Source organism: Sorex araneus, chromosome 1, assembly GCF_027595985.1.
Source record: "Sorex araneus isolate mSorAra2 chromosome 1, mSorAra2.pri, whole genome shotgun sequence".
NCBI classification, from domain to species: Eukaryota; Metazoa; Chordata; class Mammalia; order Eulipotyphla; family Soricidae; genus Sorex; species Sorex araneus.
Genome location: NC_073302.1, coordinates 195,209,957 through 195,225,370, shown reverse-complemented (window position 1 = coordinate 195,225,370; position 15,414 = coordinate 195,209,957). Strand labels below are relative to the sequence as shown.

The following is a 15,414-nucleotide window of genomic DNA, read 5'->3' as shown; positions in this document are numbered from 1 at the left end:
AGAGGTGAGGCCGGGAGCAGAGGCGAGGCCGGGTGCAGAGTTGAGTCCGGGTGCAGAGTTGAGTCCGGGTGCAGAGGTGAGAGAGGTTGCAGAGGTGAAGCTGGGTGCAGAGGTGAAACTGGTTACAGGGGTGAAGCTGGGTGCAGGGGAGAGAGAGGATGCAGAGGTGAGGCCGGGAGCAGAGGCGTGGCCAGTGCCTTCCCTTCTGGCCACATGGTGCCCACGTGCACTGGCTGGGCCACCCAGATGCCCTTGTCTGGCCCTGCAGCTGACGGTGCCTATGTGGGGTGAGAAGCTCCCCTGGCCGTGGTGGGCTACGGCCCCCGCAGCTGCGTGGCCCGTGGCTACCGTGCTGCTCAGACGCCCCCTCCCCCAGGCTCCTGGCGCAGCTGGACGAGACGGAGGCGGCCTTTGACGAGTTCTGGGCCCGGCACCAGCAGAAGCTGGAGCAGTGTCTGCAGCTGCGGCATTTCGAGCAGGACTTCCGCGAGGTGGGCCGCAGTGCAGGGTCCGGCTTGACCGCCCTGGGTTCAGGGACCAGGGGCACCCGTGTCCCCATGCCTCGAGCCCATGGCCGAGCACAGTCAGCCCGCGGACCGCAGGGGGCGCCTGGCCCTGCCGGCGGGGCAGTTGGGTCGGAGCCCGTCCGAGCTGGGCAGGGAGGCGGTGGGGGTGGCACGCGGGCTGGGCACGCGGAGGGCCCTTGGCGGTGCTGCTGTGGGACGGGCCCCAGCGCGCCCAGCCCTGGCGCCATCCCCGCTCGAGCGCCTGCTTTCGTTTGCGGGTCAGGGCCCCTCCCGGCAGCCCGAGCTCAGCAGGGGCGGTGCCCAGCGAAGGCCCGGGGGTATGGAGCTGCCGACCACCTCCTGGCCTCCTTCGCGCCCCCAGCTCCCGAGTTTATTCTGGACGGGGGTGGGGGGTCACGGTTGCTTCCCTGGGCACCTCGACGCCCCGGGAGGCTGATGCTCTGAAGGCCCCCAGGGCCCTGGGAAGTTTCCATGGGACCGGGGGGCTCCCGGCCTGGGTCTGCGCGCTAGCCGTGACCGTCCCAGCAGTGGGGGCTCACGCGCCCCCTCCCGGTCTTGCTCTCAGGTCCGAGCCGCCTTGGACACGCTGGCCCAGAAGATCGCCACCTTCCACGACGTGGGCAACAGCCTGGCACACGCGCAGCACCTCCTGAAGGACCTCACCGCCTTCAGGGAGAAGTCGGGGGTAGGGCGGGCTGTCGGCGGGCGGACGGGCGGGGGAGGGGGCGGGGCGCGGCCGCCTGACCTGCGGGGTCTGCAGGCCGCCGTGCAGCGGGCCCAGGCCCTGGCCCGGGAGGGCGAGCGCCTCATCGGCACCAGGCACTACGCCGTGGACTCCATCCGCCCCAAGTGCCAGGAGCTGCGGCACGTCTGCGACCACGTCCAGGCCGCGCTGGACCGGCGCACTGCGCTGCTCGGGCAGTCGTTGGAGCTGCACCGGCTGCTGGAGGCGGTAGGCCGCCCCCCTGGGGACCCCACCCCTCCCACCCCTCCCCCGCCGTGGCGCTGCTGTGGCTGTTCACTCTCAGGCTTACTCAGCTGCAGACCAGAGCAGCCGTCCAGCCCCTCACCCGCACCCTGTCCCCAGTGGGCAGCCCACGGCGCAGCCCCCTGCGGCCCCCCGACACGACGCCCACAGCCCCTCAGCCGGAGACTCACCCCCCCCCCACCCCGCTCTGCTTGCAGTCCATGAGATGGTGCGACGAGGGCATCTTCCTGCTGGCCTCCCAGCCCGTGGACAAGTGCCAGTCCCAGGACGGCGCCGAGGCCGCCCTCCAGGAGATTGAGAAGTTTCTGGAAACCGGTGCAGAGAATAAGATCCAGGAGCTGAGTAGGATCTACCAGGACTACGAGTCCATCCTCACCCCGGACCTGAAGGTGGGCTGCAGGGCGGGCGGCCGGGCCCTGGAGAGCACCCACATCCTGGAGGTGCTTCCTGAGGGGCAGCCAGAGGGGTGAGCCTCTCCACAGGGCTGCCATGCCTGAGGGCCCACACCTGGGGCCACACCTGGGGCCACACCTGGGGCCACACCCGCAGGCACACACCCAGGGCCACACCCGGGGCCACACCCGCAGGCACACACCCGGGGACACACCTGAGCACACATCCAGGGCCACACCCACAGGCACACACCCAGGGCCACACCCGAGGACCACACTGGGGCCCACACCCAAAGGCAGACGCTCGGGGCCCCTTCCGTGCACCTCTGAGGCCCTCGGGAAGTGCTGCCTGCCCCCCTCAGCGGCCAGGCCGACACCCCGTTTCCTGAGCGGCCTGCCCCCCTGTCCCACGCAGGAGCACGTGCAAAAGGTCTTCCAGAAGCAGGAGAGCACCGAGGAGATGTTCCACCGCAGACAGGCCAGCCTCAGGAAGCTGGCGGCCAAGCAGACGCGGCCCGTGCAGCCTGTCGCCCCCCGGCCCGAGGCGCTGAGCAAGTCCCCCTGCCCCTCCCCAGGTCTGGGAGTGCCCAGCTCACCCCCTCACACACTCACACTCGCAGAGATAGCTCTCGTTTAGACACTCACACACACATACACATTTGCTCACGCTGATACACATGTTCACTCGTGTTCATAGACACAGGTACTAGCTCACACTCCTTTGGACACTCACACGTGTTGACACACAGACACTTCACACTCATACGCACTCATGCGTGTACCCTCTCACAGACACACACACTGGTCATGTACACACGTACACACGTGTTCATGCACATGCACACACCACACTCAGTCACACACACCCGCCAAGCTTCTCTCCCTGCTCCATCCCCTGACGCTGCGCCCAGCCCGCTCACCAGCAGCCCATGCGCCCGGTACCCCCTGGAGTGTCGCAGCACCTGCCCCTCGCCAGGGCCCCAGGGACGAGTTTTCTGTGTGGCCTGGAGCCTGTCCTCAGGACGCCCTCAGATGCGCACCCCGTTCCTGACCCTTCCCCATATTCCTGCCCCTTTTCCCTTCGACGTGGAAGCCCCGTACCCTGGACAGTCCCCTCCAAGCAGCAGCACCACCGACCCCCCTGTCTGATGCAGGCGTCCGGCGCGGGTCCGAGAACGCCGGCCCTGAGGGCAGCGCGCTGCGGAGGCCATACAGGAGGGCCAAGGTGGGTGTGGCGGGGTCGTGCCCGGGCCTCAGGGCCCAGCCTGAGTGGGCAGGTTGCTTGTCCCTGAGGGATGCTTCCACACTGCCCTGTCTCCCCAGAGTGAGCTCAGTGAGGGCCGGCAGGGCCGGGGCAGCTCCACTGGCGACGAGGAGGAGAGCCTGGCCATCCTGCGGAGGTGGGTGCTCCTGAGGGGTCCGGAGGGGAGATGCAGGCGGCACTCGTTCAGCAAAGACGTGGATGACCTGCACGGGGAGGGCAGGGCCGCCCGCTGACCCCTGCACTCACCTCAGGCACGTGATGGCCGAGCTCCTGGACACGGAACGCGTGTACGTGGATGAGCTGCTGAGTGTCCTGGAGGTGAGCGGCCGATCTCGGACAGAAGGGCTCTGGGGGTCCCTGTCCCCCAAGGGAGGGCCCTGCAAGTCCACTGGACACAGCACAGCCCATGGGTTGTGACCTCTGCTGACCTCTGCTGGTGGGCCTGTGCAAGGCTTGCTTCAGTGCTTCTAGGGAAACACCCAGTGGCGTGAGGGATTCCACAGAGCCGGAGGGAGAGTTGCCCAGAGACTGGGCTGTTCTGGGCAAGGTGGCAGAGGTGCAGACACTGGGCAGCCCACCGAGTGCCCACTGAGTCTGCACCCTCCAGGGGCTGTCGGGGAGGGTGAACCCCACAGACACACACACACAAGACCACCCCACACAGACATATACAGGACCACCACACAGACACATACATGTACATGGACTACCCCCCACAGATACATACATATAAGTGGGACCACCTCACATGCACACATATTAGACCACCCCCCCCCCACACACACACACAAGCTTACTGGATCATCCCCTAACAGACACACATACACATACACCCATGGCGTTCCACGACCCATGCTCTTGTGGGAAGTCTGTGAAGAAATGTAGGCACATGTCCAGCTGCTGACCCTGACTATTACCACCGCAGGGCTATGCTGCAGAGATGGACAATCCCCTGATGGCACATCTGCTGCCGGCCAGCCTGCACAACAAGAAAGACGTCCTGTTTGGGAACATGGAAGAGATTTGTCACTTTCACAACAGGTGAGCACCAATGTGTTGTTTGGGGGTGGCTGGCTGGGGCCCAGGTGTCTGTGGAGGTCTCTGTGAGGGTTCTGATGCAGGAGAGCAAGTACAGTTGCAGATGGGGACAGTGCACACAAGCTGTGGAGGGAGGGATCCTGTGGAGGGTCTTGTAGGGGATCTCTGAGGAGGGTCCTTTGGAGGGTGTCTCAGGAGAGTCCGAGGAGGATCACTGTTGGAGGGTCCTGAGGAAACCGAGGACGCTCCTGTGGAGGGTCTCTGAGGAGGGTCCTTTGAAGGGTTACTGAGGAGGGAACTGTGGAGGTCCTATGGAGGGTCTGTGTGGAGGGGTCTCTGAGGAGGTTCCTCGGAAGGGCCCCTAAGGAGGATTCTAGAGGGATCTCTGAGTGTCCTGTGAAGGGTCTCTGTAGAGTCCAAGTAGAATCACTGTGAAGGGTCCTAAAGAGAGTCTCTGAGGAAGGTCTTGTAGAGGGTCTCAGTGGAAAATCCTGAGGAGGGTCCTGAAGAGGGTTCCTATAGAGGGTCTCTGAGGAGGTTCCTTTGGAGGGTTCCTGAGGAGGGAACTGTGAAGGGTCTCTATGGAAGATCCTGTGGAGGGGTCTTAGGAGAGTCCTTGGAAGGGTGCCTAACGAGGGTTCTGTGGGAGATCTCTGGGGGCAGTCCTATGGATGGTCTCTGAGGTCTCTGAGGGTCCTGTGATGGGTCCTAAGTAGGATCCTAAGGAGGGTCTCTGAGGAAGTTCCTGTGCAGGGTCCTGAGGGTCCTATTAAAGGGTCCTCTAACTCTCTGTGAAGAGTTAGAGGAGGGTCCTGAGGAGAGTTTCTGAGGAAAGTCCTGTGGAGAGTCCTGAGAAAGGTCCTAAATACTGTCCTTATGGAGGTTCAATGGACCTGAGGAAGGTCCTTTGAAAGTTTCCTGAGGAAGGTCCTTTTTTTTTTAAATTTTATTGAATCACCATGAGATAGTTACAAGCTTTCATGTTTGGGTTACAATCTCACAATGATAAATACCCATCCCTCCACCAGTGCACATTCCCCACCACCAATATCCCCGGTATACCCCCCCTTTCCCACCCTCCCCCTGCCTCCATGGCAGACAATATTCCCCATACTCTCTCTCTACTTTTGGGCATTATGGCTTGCAACACAGACACTGAGAGGTCATCATGTTTGGTCCATTATCTATTTTCGGCATGCATCTCCCATCCCGACTGATTCCCCCAAACATCATTTTCTTAGTGACCCCTTCTCTATCCCATCTGCCTCCTCCCCTCCGCTCATGAAGCAGTCTGAGGAAGGTCCTTTGGAGTGTTCTTGAGGAGGATCTCTGTAGAGGGTCCTGGGAAGGTTCTTGCGGATGTTTTTTTGAAAGTCTCCTAAGGATAGTCCTTCCAAAGTGTTTCTGAGGAGTGTTCCTGAGGAGTCTCTGAGGAGGGCCTGGAGAGGTTCCATTGGAAATTTCCTCAGGAAGTTCCTTCGGAAGTTTCCTGAGTATGATCCTTTGGAAGGTTTCTGAAGAAGGTCCTGTGGAGGGTCTCTGAGGAAATTCCTGTGGAGGGTCCTGAGGAGAGTCCTTTGAAGGGTTCCTAAGGAGGAGGCATCCCTTTAGAGTGGAACCTGATCCTCCCACCTGCAGCTACCTGTGGAACAGGCTGTCCCCATCTGTGCACCTCCATCTCTAGCTTCAGTCCCAAGTGACCCACTGTGTCCTCCCAGCACCCCAGCAACCCCACACATGGCAGCCACTCCTGAGCACTTACTATGACCTGAGCAGAGTCATGGCTGGAGGTTCCGGGCTGGAGAGCGCAGCATGGTTCTGGGAGGACTCTGGTCACTGTTGGGCTCCTCCCAGGTCCTGACCCAACTATCTCTGTCTAGAATATTCCTGAAGGAACTTGAAAAGTACACAGACTGCCCGGAGCTCGTGGGAAGGTGCTTTCTGGAAAGGGTGAGCACTTCACTAACACTAGACCTTCTTACTCGGAGTGGGAACAGGGCTGTAGGCAGTGACCCCACTCAGTCCCAGCACTGTATGGTCCCTGGAGTGGTCTGGGGAGGCCCTAGCACCACAGGGCCAGGCAGCAGTGCTTTTGGCCTCACATTGATCAGCTGACCGAGACCCCCCAACACTCCTGGATATGGCTTGGAAAACCCCCCCAAAATTAAAAATTTAGAAAAGATAACCCAGAACTGGTATCTGAAGCTTCACCTTCCTTCCATCAGACTGAAGTCACCAAGGACACACTCAGGGGTTGGTGGGCCAGTGGGACGGACAGGTCTCCTGAGCTGCTCTACCTGTGAAGACTTCAAGGAGGGTCATTGAGGAGGGTCCTGTGGAAGGTTCTGAGTAGAGTCACTGAGGAAGGTGCTTGTGAAGGCTCTCTGTGGAGAGTCCTGAGGAGAATCCTAAAGAAGGTCCCTACGGAGGGTCTCTGAGGCAGCTCCTGAGGAGGGTCTCTGAGGAGGGTCCTTTGGAAGGTTCCTGAGGGCCTGGGCCTTCCACAGAACCTGTACTTGCTGTGATGGGGCTGAGCCACCCTGTTTGGTGTCCTGCAGCCCCAGACAGCAGCCACCTCTGGCCCTTGTTTCCCTCCTCTTTGAAAAGAGCCACTGCCTCCTTCCTGAGGGATCGTTAGCCTCCAGGGGTGCTGTGTGTCCTCACAGATCCTCATATTGTGGTTCTTGTGACAGAACTCCATCTGCAGAGGGGCAGCCGGGGGTCTCTGGCTGCCCCAAATAGGTGTGGAGGTCAGATTGCCTTGGATGTGGGGGTTGGTGCATTAGCCATAGACCCACGTTTACGGGGGGGGGGCACCCCTGCCTCTCATCCAACACTCGCCCACTGCACGTACCCTTGGCAGTGCTGAGGTCCTCAGAGTCTGCACCAAGCACCTCCCTACCACAGTGTCTGTGCTTACAGGGACTCCAGAGAAATGACCATGTCCCCCAAGCAGCAGGGTGGCCCCTGAGAAGTTGCCCTGTTAAGCAAACCCTGTCCAGTGCCACCAGCCCACCCTGGGCCGGCCTCTGACGCCCGCACAAAGAATGCCCCTGGCCTTCAGCTTCTGTCCCCCTCAGGCACACCTCCCGCCTGGCCCCGCCCCGCAGTCGCACCACTGAACCCACCCCCGTTCCCAGGCAAGCCCCTCACCTGCCTCCATCCAGCACACAATCCACACAACCTTGATCCCACCCCTGCATCCCACAGATAAGCCCTGACCCCACCTGTGACCGAAGACTCGCCCCTGCCCCTGCCCTAAGACACGCCCAGACCCTGGCCCAGGCAGAGGGCAAGCTCCTACCTCACCCCCCCCACAAGGGACACACCCTAGTCCCGCCCCCATCCAACGGGCACGTCCCTGCCCCGCCCTTGCCAAGGACACGCCCCCTGACCATGCCCTACCTGAGGACATGCCCTGGCCCCGCCCCATATGGCAGGCATGCCCCAGCCACACCCCTGGCTCCACCCCATCTATCAGGCACGCCCCTGCAGACACGCCTGTAGCCCCGCCTCATCGGCCAGGCCCGGCCCTGGTGAGGACAGGCCCCTATCCACCCCTGGCCCCGCCCCAAGCAGAGGGCACACCCCTGGCCCCGCCCCCACCGGCAGGCAGGCCCCCCCCCGGCCCCGCCCCGTCTCGGGCACGCTGCTGGCCCCTGGCCCTGCCCCAATCGGGTGCACACTCCTATCCTCCCTAGCTCCGGCCCCACCCCGTATGTCTGGCCCCGCCCCTGCCAAGGACATGTCCCCATCCTCCCTAGCCATGGCCCCGCCCCATATGTCTGGCACGCTCCTAGCCACGCCCCTGCCGATGACACGCCCCGTCCTCCCTGTCCCCACTCTGGCCCCGCCACATATATGTGACACAACCCTTGGCCCCGCCTCTGCCGATGACACGCCCTCATCCTCCCTAGCCCTGGCCCCGCCCCATGTGTCTGGCACGCCCCTAGCCGCGCCCCTGCCAAGGACACACCCTGTCGTCCTCCCTAGCCCCGCCCCCGGTCCCGCCCCATATGTCTGGTAAGCTCCTAGCCACGCCCCTGCCGATGCCTCGTCCCCCCTGCCCCCACTCTGGCCCTGCCACATATATATGACACAACCCTTGGCCCCGCCTCTGCCGAGGACACGCCCTCGTCCTCCCTGGCCCCGCCCTAGCCACGCCCCTCCCCAGGACTTTTCCCCACCCACGGCGCTGACCTGCCCGTGTCCGCAGATGGAGGAGTTCCAGGTCTACGAGAAGTACTGCCAGAACAAGCCGCGCTCCGAGAGCCTGTGGCGCCAGTGCTCCGACTGCCCCTTCTTCCAGGTGCGTGCCGCGCCCCCGCGGGCCCCGCCCCGACCGGGCGCTGTCTCAGGGGCCCCCTGTTGCAGGAGTGCCAGCGGAAGCTGGACCACAAGCTGAGCCTGGACTCGTACCTGCTGAAGCCGGTGCAGAGGATTACCAAGTACCAGCTGCTGCTCAAGGTGGGGGTCCGCGAGGCCGGGCGGGGCGGGGGCTCTCGGGCCCGGGCAGCGCCCACCCACCGCCGCTCGCTCCCCAGGAGATGCTCAAGTACAGCAAGAGCTGCGAGGGGGCGGAGGACCTGCAGGAGGCGCTGAGCTCCATCCTGGGCATCCTCAAGGCCGTCAACGACTCCATGCACCTCATCGCCATCACGGGCTACGACGTGAGCGCCCGCTCCCACCCCTGGCAGCTCTGCCCCCGCGCCCGGTGTCAGCAGGGACTCCCACCCTCTCGGCACCGCCCCCAGTGGTGCCTTTCCCAGAGGTTTCTGTTGGGGGGAGGACGCCTGCCTCCACGTCCCGTGAGCCCGATCCCCGACACCCCAGGTCGTCCTCAGAGCGCCCCCGAGCACTGACCGGCGAGCCCCCGCACAGAAAGTCCGCAGCGCCGTGTCCGCCTTGCAGGGGAACCTGGGTGACCTGGGCAGGCTGCTGATGCAGGGCTCGTTCAGCGTGTGGACGGACCACAAGAAGGGCCACGCCAAGGTGAAGGACCTGGCGCGCTTCAAGCCGATGCAGCGGCACCTGTTCCTGCACGAGAAGGCCGTGCTCTTCTGCAAGCGGCGGGAGGAGAGTGGCGAGGGCTACGAGAAGGCGCCCTCCTACAGCTACAAGCACTCCCTGAACGTGAGCGCCCCCAGCCGTCCCCCCCGCCCCCCCGCCCGCGCTCACGCCCCCCCCCGCCCCGCCCGCGCTCACGCCCCTCCCCGCTCTGCCGCAGATGGCCGCCGTGGGCATCACGGAGAACGTGAAGGGCGACTCGAGGAAGTTCGAGATCTGGTACAATGCCCGGGAGGAGGCGTACATCATCCAGGTGGGACGGGCGAGGTCCCGCAGGCGGGCGGGCGGGGCGTGGAAGGCGCCACCCTGCGAGGGCAGGTGGGCGAGGGCAGGCACCCAGGGGAGCGGGCCCCACCCGGTGTGCAGCGCTGCTCTGCATCTGTGGGTCACGCGCTGTCATCCCTCTGGTTGTCCCATCTCTGAGCACTGCCGACATGCGTGTCCTTGGGGCCGTGAGCGTGACCTCTGCATTTCCCTGTGGGATAGGCACCCACAGCCGAGATCAAGGCCGCGTGGGTGAGCGAGATCCGGAAGGTGCTGACCAGTCAGCTGCAGGCCTGCCGAGGTGCGAGCGTTCACACAGCCTCAGAGGCTTGGGGGCGGGGTGAGGGTGAGGCTGTGGGTGTGGGTGGGGGCGAGTGTGTGGGAGGGTGGGTGAGGGGGAGTGAGGGGAAGTGAGGGGGAGGGGGAGTGAAGTGAGGGGGAGTGAGGGGGAGAGGGGGGGAGGGGGAGGGAGTGAGGGGGAGGGGGAGAGTGGGGGAGGGGGAGGGTGGGTGAGGGGAGGTGGGGGAGGGGGAGTGAAGGTGGGTGAGGGGGAGTGAGGTGAGGGAGAGGGAGGGGAAGGGGGAGGGAGGGGGAGGGGAGGGGGAGTGAGGGTGGGTGAGAGTGGGTGAGGGTGAGGGTGAGGGAGGGTGAGGGTGGGTGAGGGGGAGGTGGGTGAGGGGGAGTGAGGGTGGGTGAGGGGGAGGGGGAGTGAGTGGGGGAGGGGAGGGAGGGGGAGGGAGGGGAGGGAGGGGGAGGGGGAGTGAGGGTGAGGGTGAGGGGGGGTGAGGAGGAGGGGGAGTGAGGGTGAGGGGAGGGGAGGGTGAGGAGGGGTGAGGGTGAGGGGGGTGAGAAGGATGGTGAGGGAGGGGGCAGGGGGAGGGAGGGGGAGTGAGGGGGAGGGGGAGGGGGGGGAGGGGGAGGGGGGTGAGGAGGAGGGTGAGGGAGGGCAGGGGGAGGGGGAGTGAGGGGAGGGAGAGGGGAGGTAGGGGGAGTGAGGAGGGTGAGTGAGGGTGGGGGAGGGTGAGGGAGGGGGAGGGTGGGTGAGGGTGGGTGAGGGGGGAGGGGGAGGGGGTGGGGGTGAGGGGGTGAGGAGGAGGTGAGGGAGGGGAGGGGGAGGGGGAGTGAGGTGAGGGGGAGGGAGGGGGAGTGAGGAGGGGGAGTGAGGGTGGGGGAGGGGGACGGAGGGGGAGGGTGGGGGAGGGTGACGGAGGGGTGCGGTGTTGCGTGGCTCTGCTCACGACCTGTCCCTCCCGCAGAGGCCAGCCAGCACCGCTCCCTGGAGCAGTCCCAGAGCCTGCCCCTGCCAGCTGTGTCCAACACCAGGTGACACCCCACTGGCTCCATGGCCCCAGTTCTGGGGTTAGATGGGTTCCCCAGGGGAAACTGAGGCAGCTGCCCAGGGACTGCGGCCCAGTTGTCGCTTGGCGCGAGGCCCTAGACAGCCCTAGGCTGCCTGTGGGGAGGCCCCTCGCCCCGCCCCCCTGCACCCGGGCCCTGACACAGCTAGAGGCCCCTCGCCCTGGCCCCCGCCCCCGCCGCTGCCTGGGGGGAAGGCTGGCCACTGAGCCCTTCCTGCCCGTCCGGCGACAGCCCCTCCAAGGGCACCACGCGGAGCGCCCAGAGGCTGGAGGAGAGAAAAGGCGAGAGCCTGAGCCTGGAGGACGACGCGAGCCCCGGGACGCTGCCCAAGGCGCCCGAGAAGGGCAAAGGTGGGTGTGCCGGGCGAGACCCCCAGCCGTGGGCCGGGCTGTGGGGCGGAGCCAGGGCCGTGGGCGGGGCCACAGAGCCCCCGGGCACGTGCCAGTCAGTGAAGGGTCACTGGCCCCATGCCCTGAGCTTCCCAAGCACCTGGCAGGGGCGCCGCCTGCCACGGGTCACCCTGTGCACAGCCCCCCTCACGGCCCCCCTGCTCGAGGGGCAGAGAAAGGGCCGCCCCCCCCTCCCTCCCGGCCCCCTCCTGCTCCTACCACTGCAGGGTCTCCCAGCCCCTCCGCTTCCTCCTCTTCCTCCTCCCCTCCCCTGTCCCCTTCCTCCTCCTCCCTTCACCCTCCTCTCCCCGCTCCTTCCCTCCTCCTCCTCTTCCTCCTACCCCCTCCCCCTCTCCCCTCCCAGCCTCCTCTTCCCAGACCTCTCCTCTTCTCCCCTTCCTCCTCCTCTCTCCTCCTCCCCTTCCTCCCTTCCTCCTCCCCGCCTTTCTTTCTTCCTCTGCCCCCTCCTCAGTCTTTCCTGACGCCTCCTCCCCCTCCTCCCACTCCTCCCTCCATCCTCCCCCTCCTTCCTGCTCTGACCTTCCCTCTTTCTGCTTTACTGTCGCCTCTTCCTCCTCTGCAGCTTCTCCTACCAGTCCTGACAAAAAAGCTAAGCGACATGAAGTAAAGAGCGACCCGACCCCTTTGGGTCTGCGAGGTAGAGTGGCTCGTTCTTGGCGCGAGGGGCGCCCGGCCCGTGTCTGCCGTCACAGCGAGGGCGGCCTCCGGCGGCCCCCACCCAGGGACTCCGCCACGCTCTGCCCGTGCGAGCCCTTCAGACCCAGCTCCCGTCAGTGTCCTGCTCCCGTGGTGGCCTCGGAGAGCCCAGCGGGCACCGCTGGACAGCGCAGGCAGGCGCGGGCCCCCAGGCCCAGCACCGGGCAGAGACGCGGCCTCCCTCCCGGCTGCCCACCTGGGGGCGCAGCTCTGGGCCGTGTGGGGTGGGTGTGCCTGGCAACGCCCCCCACGTTCCCGCACCTGTGGGAGTGTCTCCCGCGGCCCCTCACTACACCGCAGTGCCTGCTGTGGCCCTGAGCCTCCCTCAGGGTGGCACCGCGCCCAGGCAGTGGCCATGGCCACAGTGCTCCCGGAGTCCCTGCTTAGCCCCAGCCCAGGCCTGATGGACCCCGCGGGCTCCTCATGGCACCCCGTCCCCTGCAGGCTGGAACAAGGCGTCTGGTCCGCCCGAGGCCCCGGACGACGACGGCTGGTCCAGTGCGGAGGAGCCCATCAACTCCTCAGACGGGGAGGAGGAGGCAGGCCTGGGTCCCAGGAAGCTGGTAACGGGATCGCGCACCGGGGCCCATTCGGCAGGGCAGGTGGAGAGGCGGGCTGGGCTCCCGTGCAGGTGCCCCGCGCCCACACAGCCCCGGAGGCGGTGATGCCAGCCTTGGGAAGGCCTGGAGGACACAGGCCGCCGCCTGGCCCTGCCTCTAGGCCTCCCTGCAGTGACCCCCGCACAGGCGCCCCAGGACAGAGGCAGAGAGGGTCACGCGAGGGCTGGGCGGGGGCTGGGGTCGGCCTTGGTCTCTGGGCCGCCGGGAGGAGGGGGTCCGGGCGCCCGGCACTGTGTTCCCCGCTCATCGCCCAAGACCGACAAAGTAGGGAGCACACAGGACGGGGGCCGCACCCGGGGACCGGACACGCCAGTGTCCAGGAGGGCACAGACTCAGCCGGCGGGCAGTGAGCCAGCTGCCGGGGCTTCTGCGCAGGCATTCTGTCTGTCCCCCCGCCCCGCGCAGCGCCCCCACCCCTAGGGTGGACGCCGCAGGGCTCCCCCCTCTCCCCCAGACCCCTCACCCCGCGCTGCTGGGCGCTGAGGCCACTGTCCCCCGTCCAGGCTCCCGGGAAGTTTAGGGTGGTGGGCGGCGAGAAGGGCAGCCCTGAGGCCCTGGCCCTGAAGAGCGGGGACACAGTGGAGGTGGTGCAGGAGGGCGACGCTGGCCTTTGGTGAGCAGCTGTGGACACCCGGGGCTGGGGGCGGGGCAGGACGGTGGGCGGGGCCCGAATGGCTGGGGGCGGGGCGGGAGGGCGGGACTAGAGAATGAATGGGAATGGTTGGAGGCGGGGCAGAGTGGTGGGCGGGGCTAGAGAATGAATGGGACTGGTTGGAGGCGGGGCAGAGTGGTGGGCGGGACTAGAGAATGAATGGGACTGGTTGGAGGCCGGGCAGAGTGGTGGGCGGGACTAGAGAATGAATGGGACTAGCTAGAAGCAGGGCAGGAGGGCGGGGCTAACATGAACTTGACTGGCTGGAGGCGGGACGAGAGGGCGGGGCTAGAGAATGAATGTGACTGGAGGCGGAGCAGGACAGTGGGCGGGGCTATAAATGGAGGCCAGGCAGAGCGGTGGGCGGGGCCAAAGGATGAAGGGGACTGGCTGGAGACGGGGCAGCGCAATGGGCGGGGCTAGGTAATAAACGGAACTGGTTGGAGGTGGGGCCGACGGTGGGCAAGGCTAGAGAGTGAACAGGTCGTTTGGGGCGGGGCAGGAAGGGCGGGGCTAGAGAATGAACGCCACTGGTTGGACAGGTGGAGGGCGGGACTAGAGAAAGGTCGGAGCTGGTTGGAGGGTGGGCGGGGATAGAGGGCGGAACGGGGTTGGGGCGGGGCCGGCGGGAGGACGAGGATGGACGGGATTGGCTGGAGGAGGGCGGGGGCGGAACTGCTGACGGCCGCTCCCGTGCAGGTGGGTGCGGAACCTGACGTCCAGTGGTGAGGCCTGGGTGCCGGCCAGCAGCCTGTGCGCGCTCCTGGGCACGTCCAGCCCCGCTCAGTGTCTGAGCGGCCCAGGTAAGGCCCCCAGCCGCCGCGCCCGAGTCCGTGCCCGGCTCTCCCGCGGAGTCCGGCACGGGGTCCGCCGGGTCCAGCTCGGCCCAGCTTGACCAGACCTCCTCCTCTGGGCCTAGTGGGTGAGGGGACGGCGCTGTAGGAGCCCGAGAGACCCCGCGAGCCCAAGACGACCCTCCGGGGACAGCGAACAGCAGCTGACCGCGCCCCGCCCCGCCGCCGCCACCGAGGGTCCCAGGACGCCCCCGGCCCGCTGAGACGTTCCGGGCCCCCAGCATCCGGCATCACTGTTTACATGCAACGACGATTTGATACTCTTTTGATATGAAACTATTTTTTGTTATTGGGGTCCACGCTGCCATGCGGGACGGGGCCCAGACGCCCCCGGCAAACCGGGCAGTGCTCACACACAGAGAAGGACCCTGCACCTGGGCGTGTGCATTTTCAGAACGGAACTGTCATTTAAAATATTCCTTTTCTATTTAAAAAAAAATGGGGGGGAAAAAATGGGGGGCTCACGGTTTTTTAAGGCACCTCACCAAATTGGGATATTTGTATTGTTTTTAAAGAACAGAGTGATCCCATTCTTACAGAGCTCCATGCAAACCCGCGTCCTGGCCCCCTGCCCCGCCCCGGAGCCCCCTGCCTGCCCCCTGTGCCCGGGAACCGAGGCCCAGGCACAGTGACCCCACACAATCAAGACAGCAGGGAGCAGGGCTGTTTGCTGTCGTCTCAGGAGCCGCCACTGTGCGGTTGCCGTGCATGTCTGTCCGAGTGTGTATGTCCGTGTGTATGCGGAGTCCAGGAAGGGTGACTCCGGGCTCCTGGCTGTCCCAGCAGGCCAGGCACCCTGGAGGGGGCTGAGAGCGCCCGGGCATGTTTGCTCTGGCATGGCCCTGCCCTGCGCTCAGCCGCTCTCCTGTAAAAGCACTTTAAAGCTTAGTGTTTCCTCCCTGTCATTGTTTAAAACTGCTGATGTAAATAAAGCTCGGGGACTCGGAGTTCCTCCCGTATGTGTCTGTTTGAATAAATTCTAGCCGCCTGTGCTGTGGGAAAGACGAGTCTCTCAGGGGCCCACCTCATCTGCACCCCCCAGGCCATTGGGAGTGGAGAGGAGACTGGGGGGGCAGCAGCCCAACCCCGCCCCTTCATCCTGATGGGTACAGGCAAACCTCAGGAAGGAGAGCCCAGGTGGGAGAAGACAGGTGCGTGCATCCTGCCGGGTGAGCCCTGAGCTCTGCCCGCTGTGGGCCCAAATCAACAAAAAGAGTTAAGCAAAGTTCACCGTAAACAGACTTTAATATGAAAAGTTATGAACAAACTTGTGCTGCTGATAC

General features: G+C 65.2%; 1 protein-coding gene across 7 annotated transcripts in view; it reads left to right on the top strand.

The window, feature by feature from the left end:
* The window catches only part of MCF2L (MCF.2 cell line derived transforming sequence like), a 46,537-nt gene extending 31,459 nt beyond the window's left edge, over window positions 1-15,078 (top strand). For 4 of the 7 annotated variants that reach the window (XM_055147431.1, XM_055147425.1, XM_055147401.1 and 1 more), the window contains exons 9-31: window positions 377-491; window positions 1,093-1,212; window positions 1,288-1,479; window positions 1,713-1,904; window positions 2,323-2,482; window positions 3,062-3,132; window positions 3,231-3,307; window positions 3,423-3,489; window positions 4,097-4,212; window positions 6,090-6,159; window positions 8,426-8,518; window positions 8,584-8,676; window positions 8,754-8,879; window positions 9,121-9,342; window positions 9,437-9,529; window positions 9,763-9,841; window positions 10,797-10,863; window positions 11,131-11,249; window positions 11,872-11,946; window positions 12,450-12,568; window positions 13,129-13,238; window positions 13,977-14,080; window positions 14,197-15,078. In XM_055147431.1, the coding sequence (XP_055003406.1) occupies window positions 377-491; window positions 1,093-1,212; window positions 1,288-1,479; window positions 1,713-1,904; window positions 2,323-2,482; window positions 3,062-3,132; window positions 3,231-3,307; window positions 3,423-3,489; window positions 4,097-4,212; window positions 6,090-6,159; window positions 8,426-8,518; window positions 8,584-8,676; window positions 8,754-8,879; window positions 9,121-9,342; window positions 9,437-9,529; window positions 9,763-9,841; window positions 10,797-10,863; window positions 11,131-11,249; window positions 11,872-11,946; window positions 12,450-12,568; window positions 13,129-13,238; window positions 13,977-14,080; window positions 14,197-14,219 (2,503 nt within the window). In that variant the 3' untranslated portion in view covers window positions 14,220-15,078. The remainder of the gene's footprint in view (window positions 1-376; window positions 492-1,092; window positions 1,213-1,287; window positions 1,480-1,712; window positions 1,905-2,322; window positions 2,483-3,061; window positions 3,133-3,230; window positions 3,308-3,422; window positions 3,490-4,096; window positions 4,213-6,089; window positions 6,160-8,425; window positions 8,519-8,583; window positions 8,677-8,753; window positions 8,880-9,120; window positions 9,343-9,436; window positions 9,530-9,762; window positions 9,842-10,796; window positions 10,864-11,130; window positions 11,250-11,871; window positions 11,947-12,449; window positions 12,569-13,128; window positions 13,239-13,976; window positions 14,081-14,196) is intronic. The other 3 variants (XM_055147396.1, XM_055147417.1, XM_055147406.1) reach the window with 3 other exon arrangements.
* Window positions 15,079-15,414: the final 336 nt, after the last annotated feature.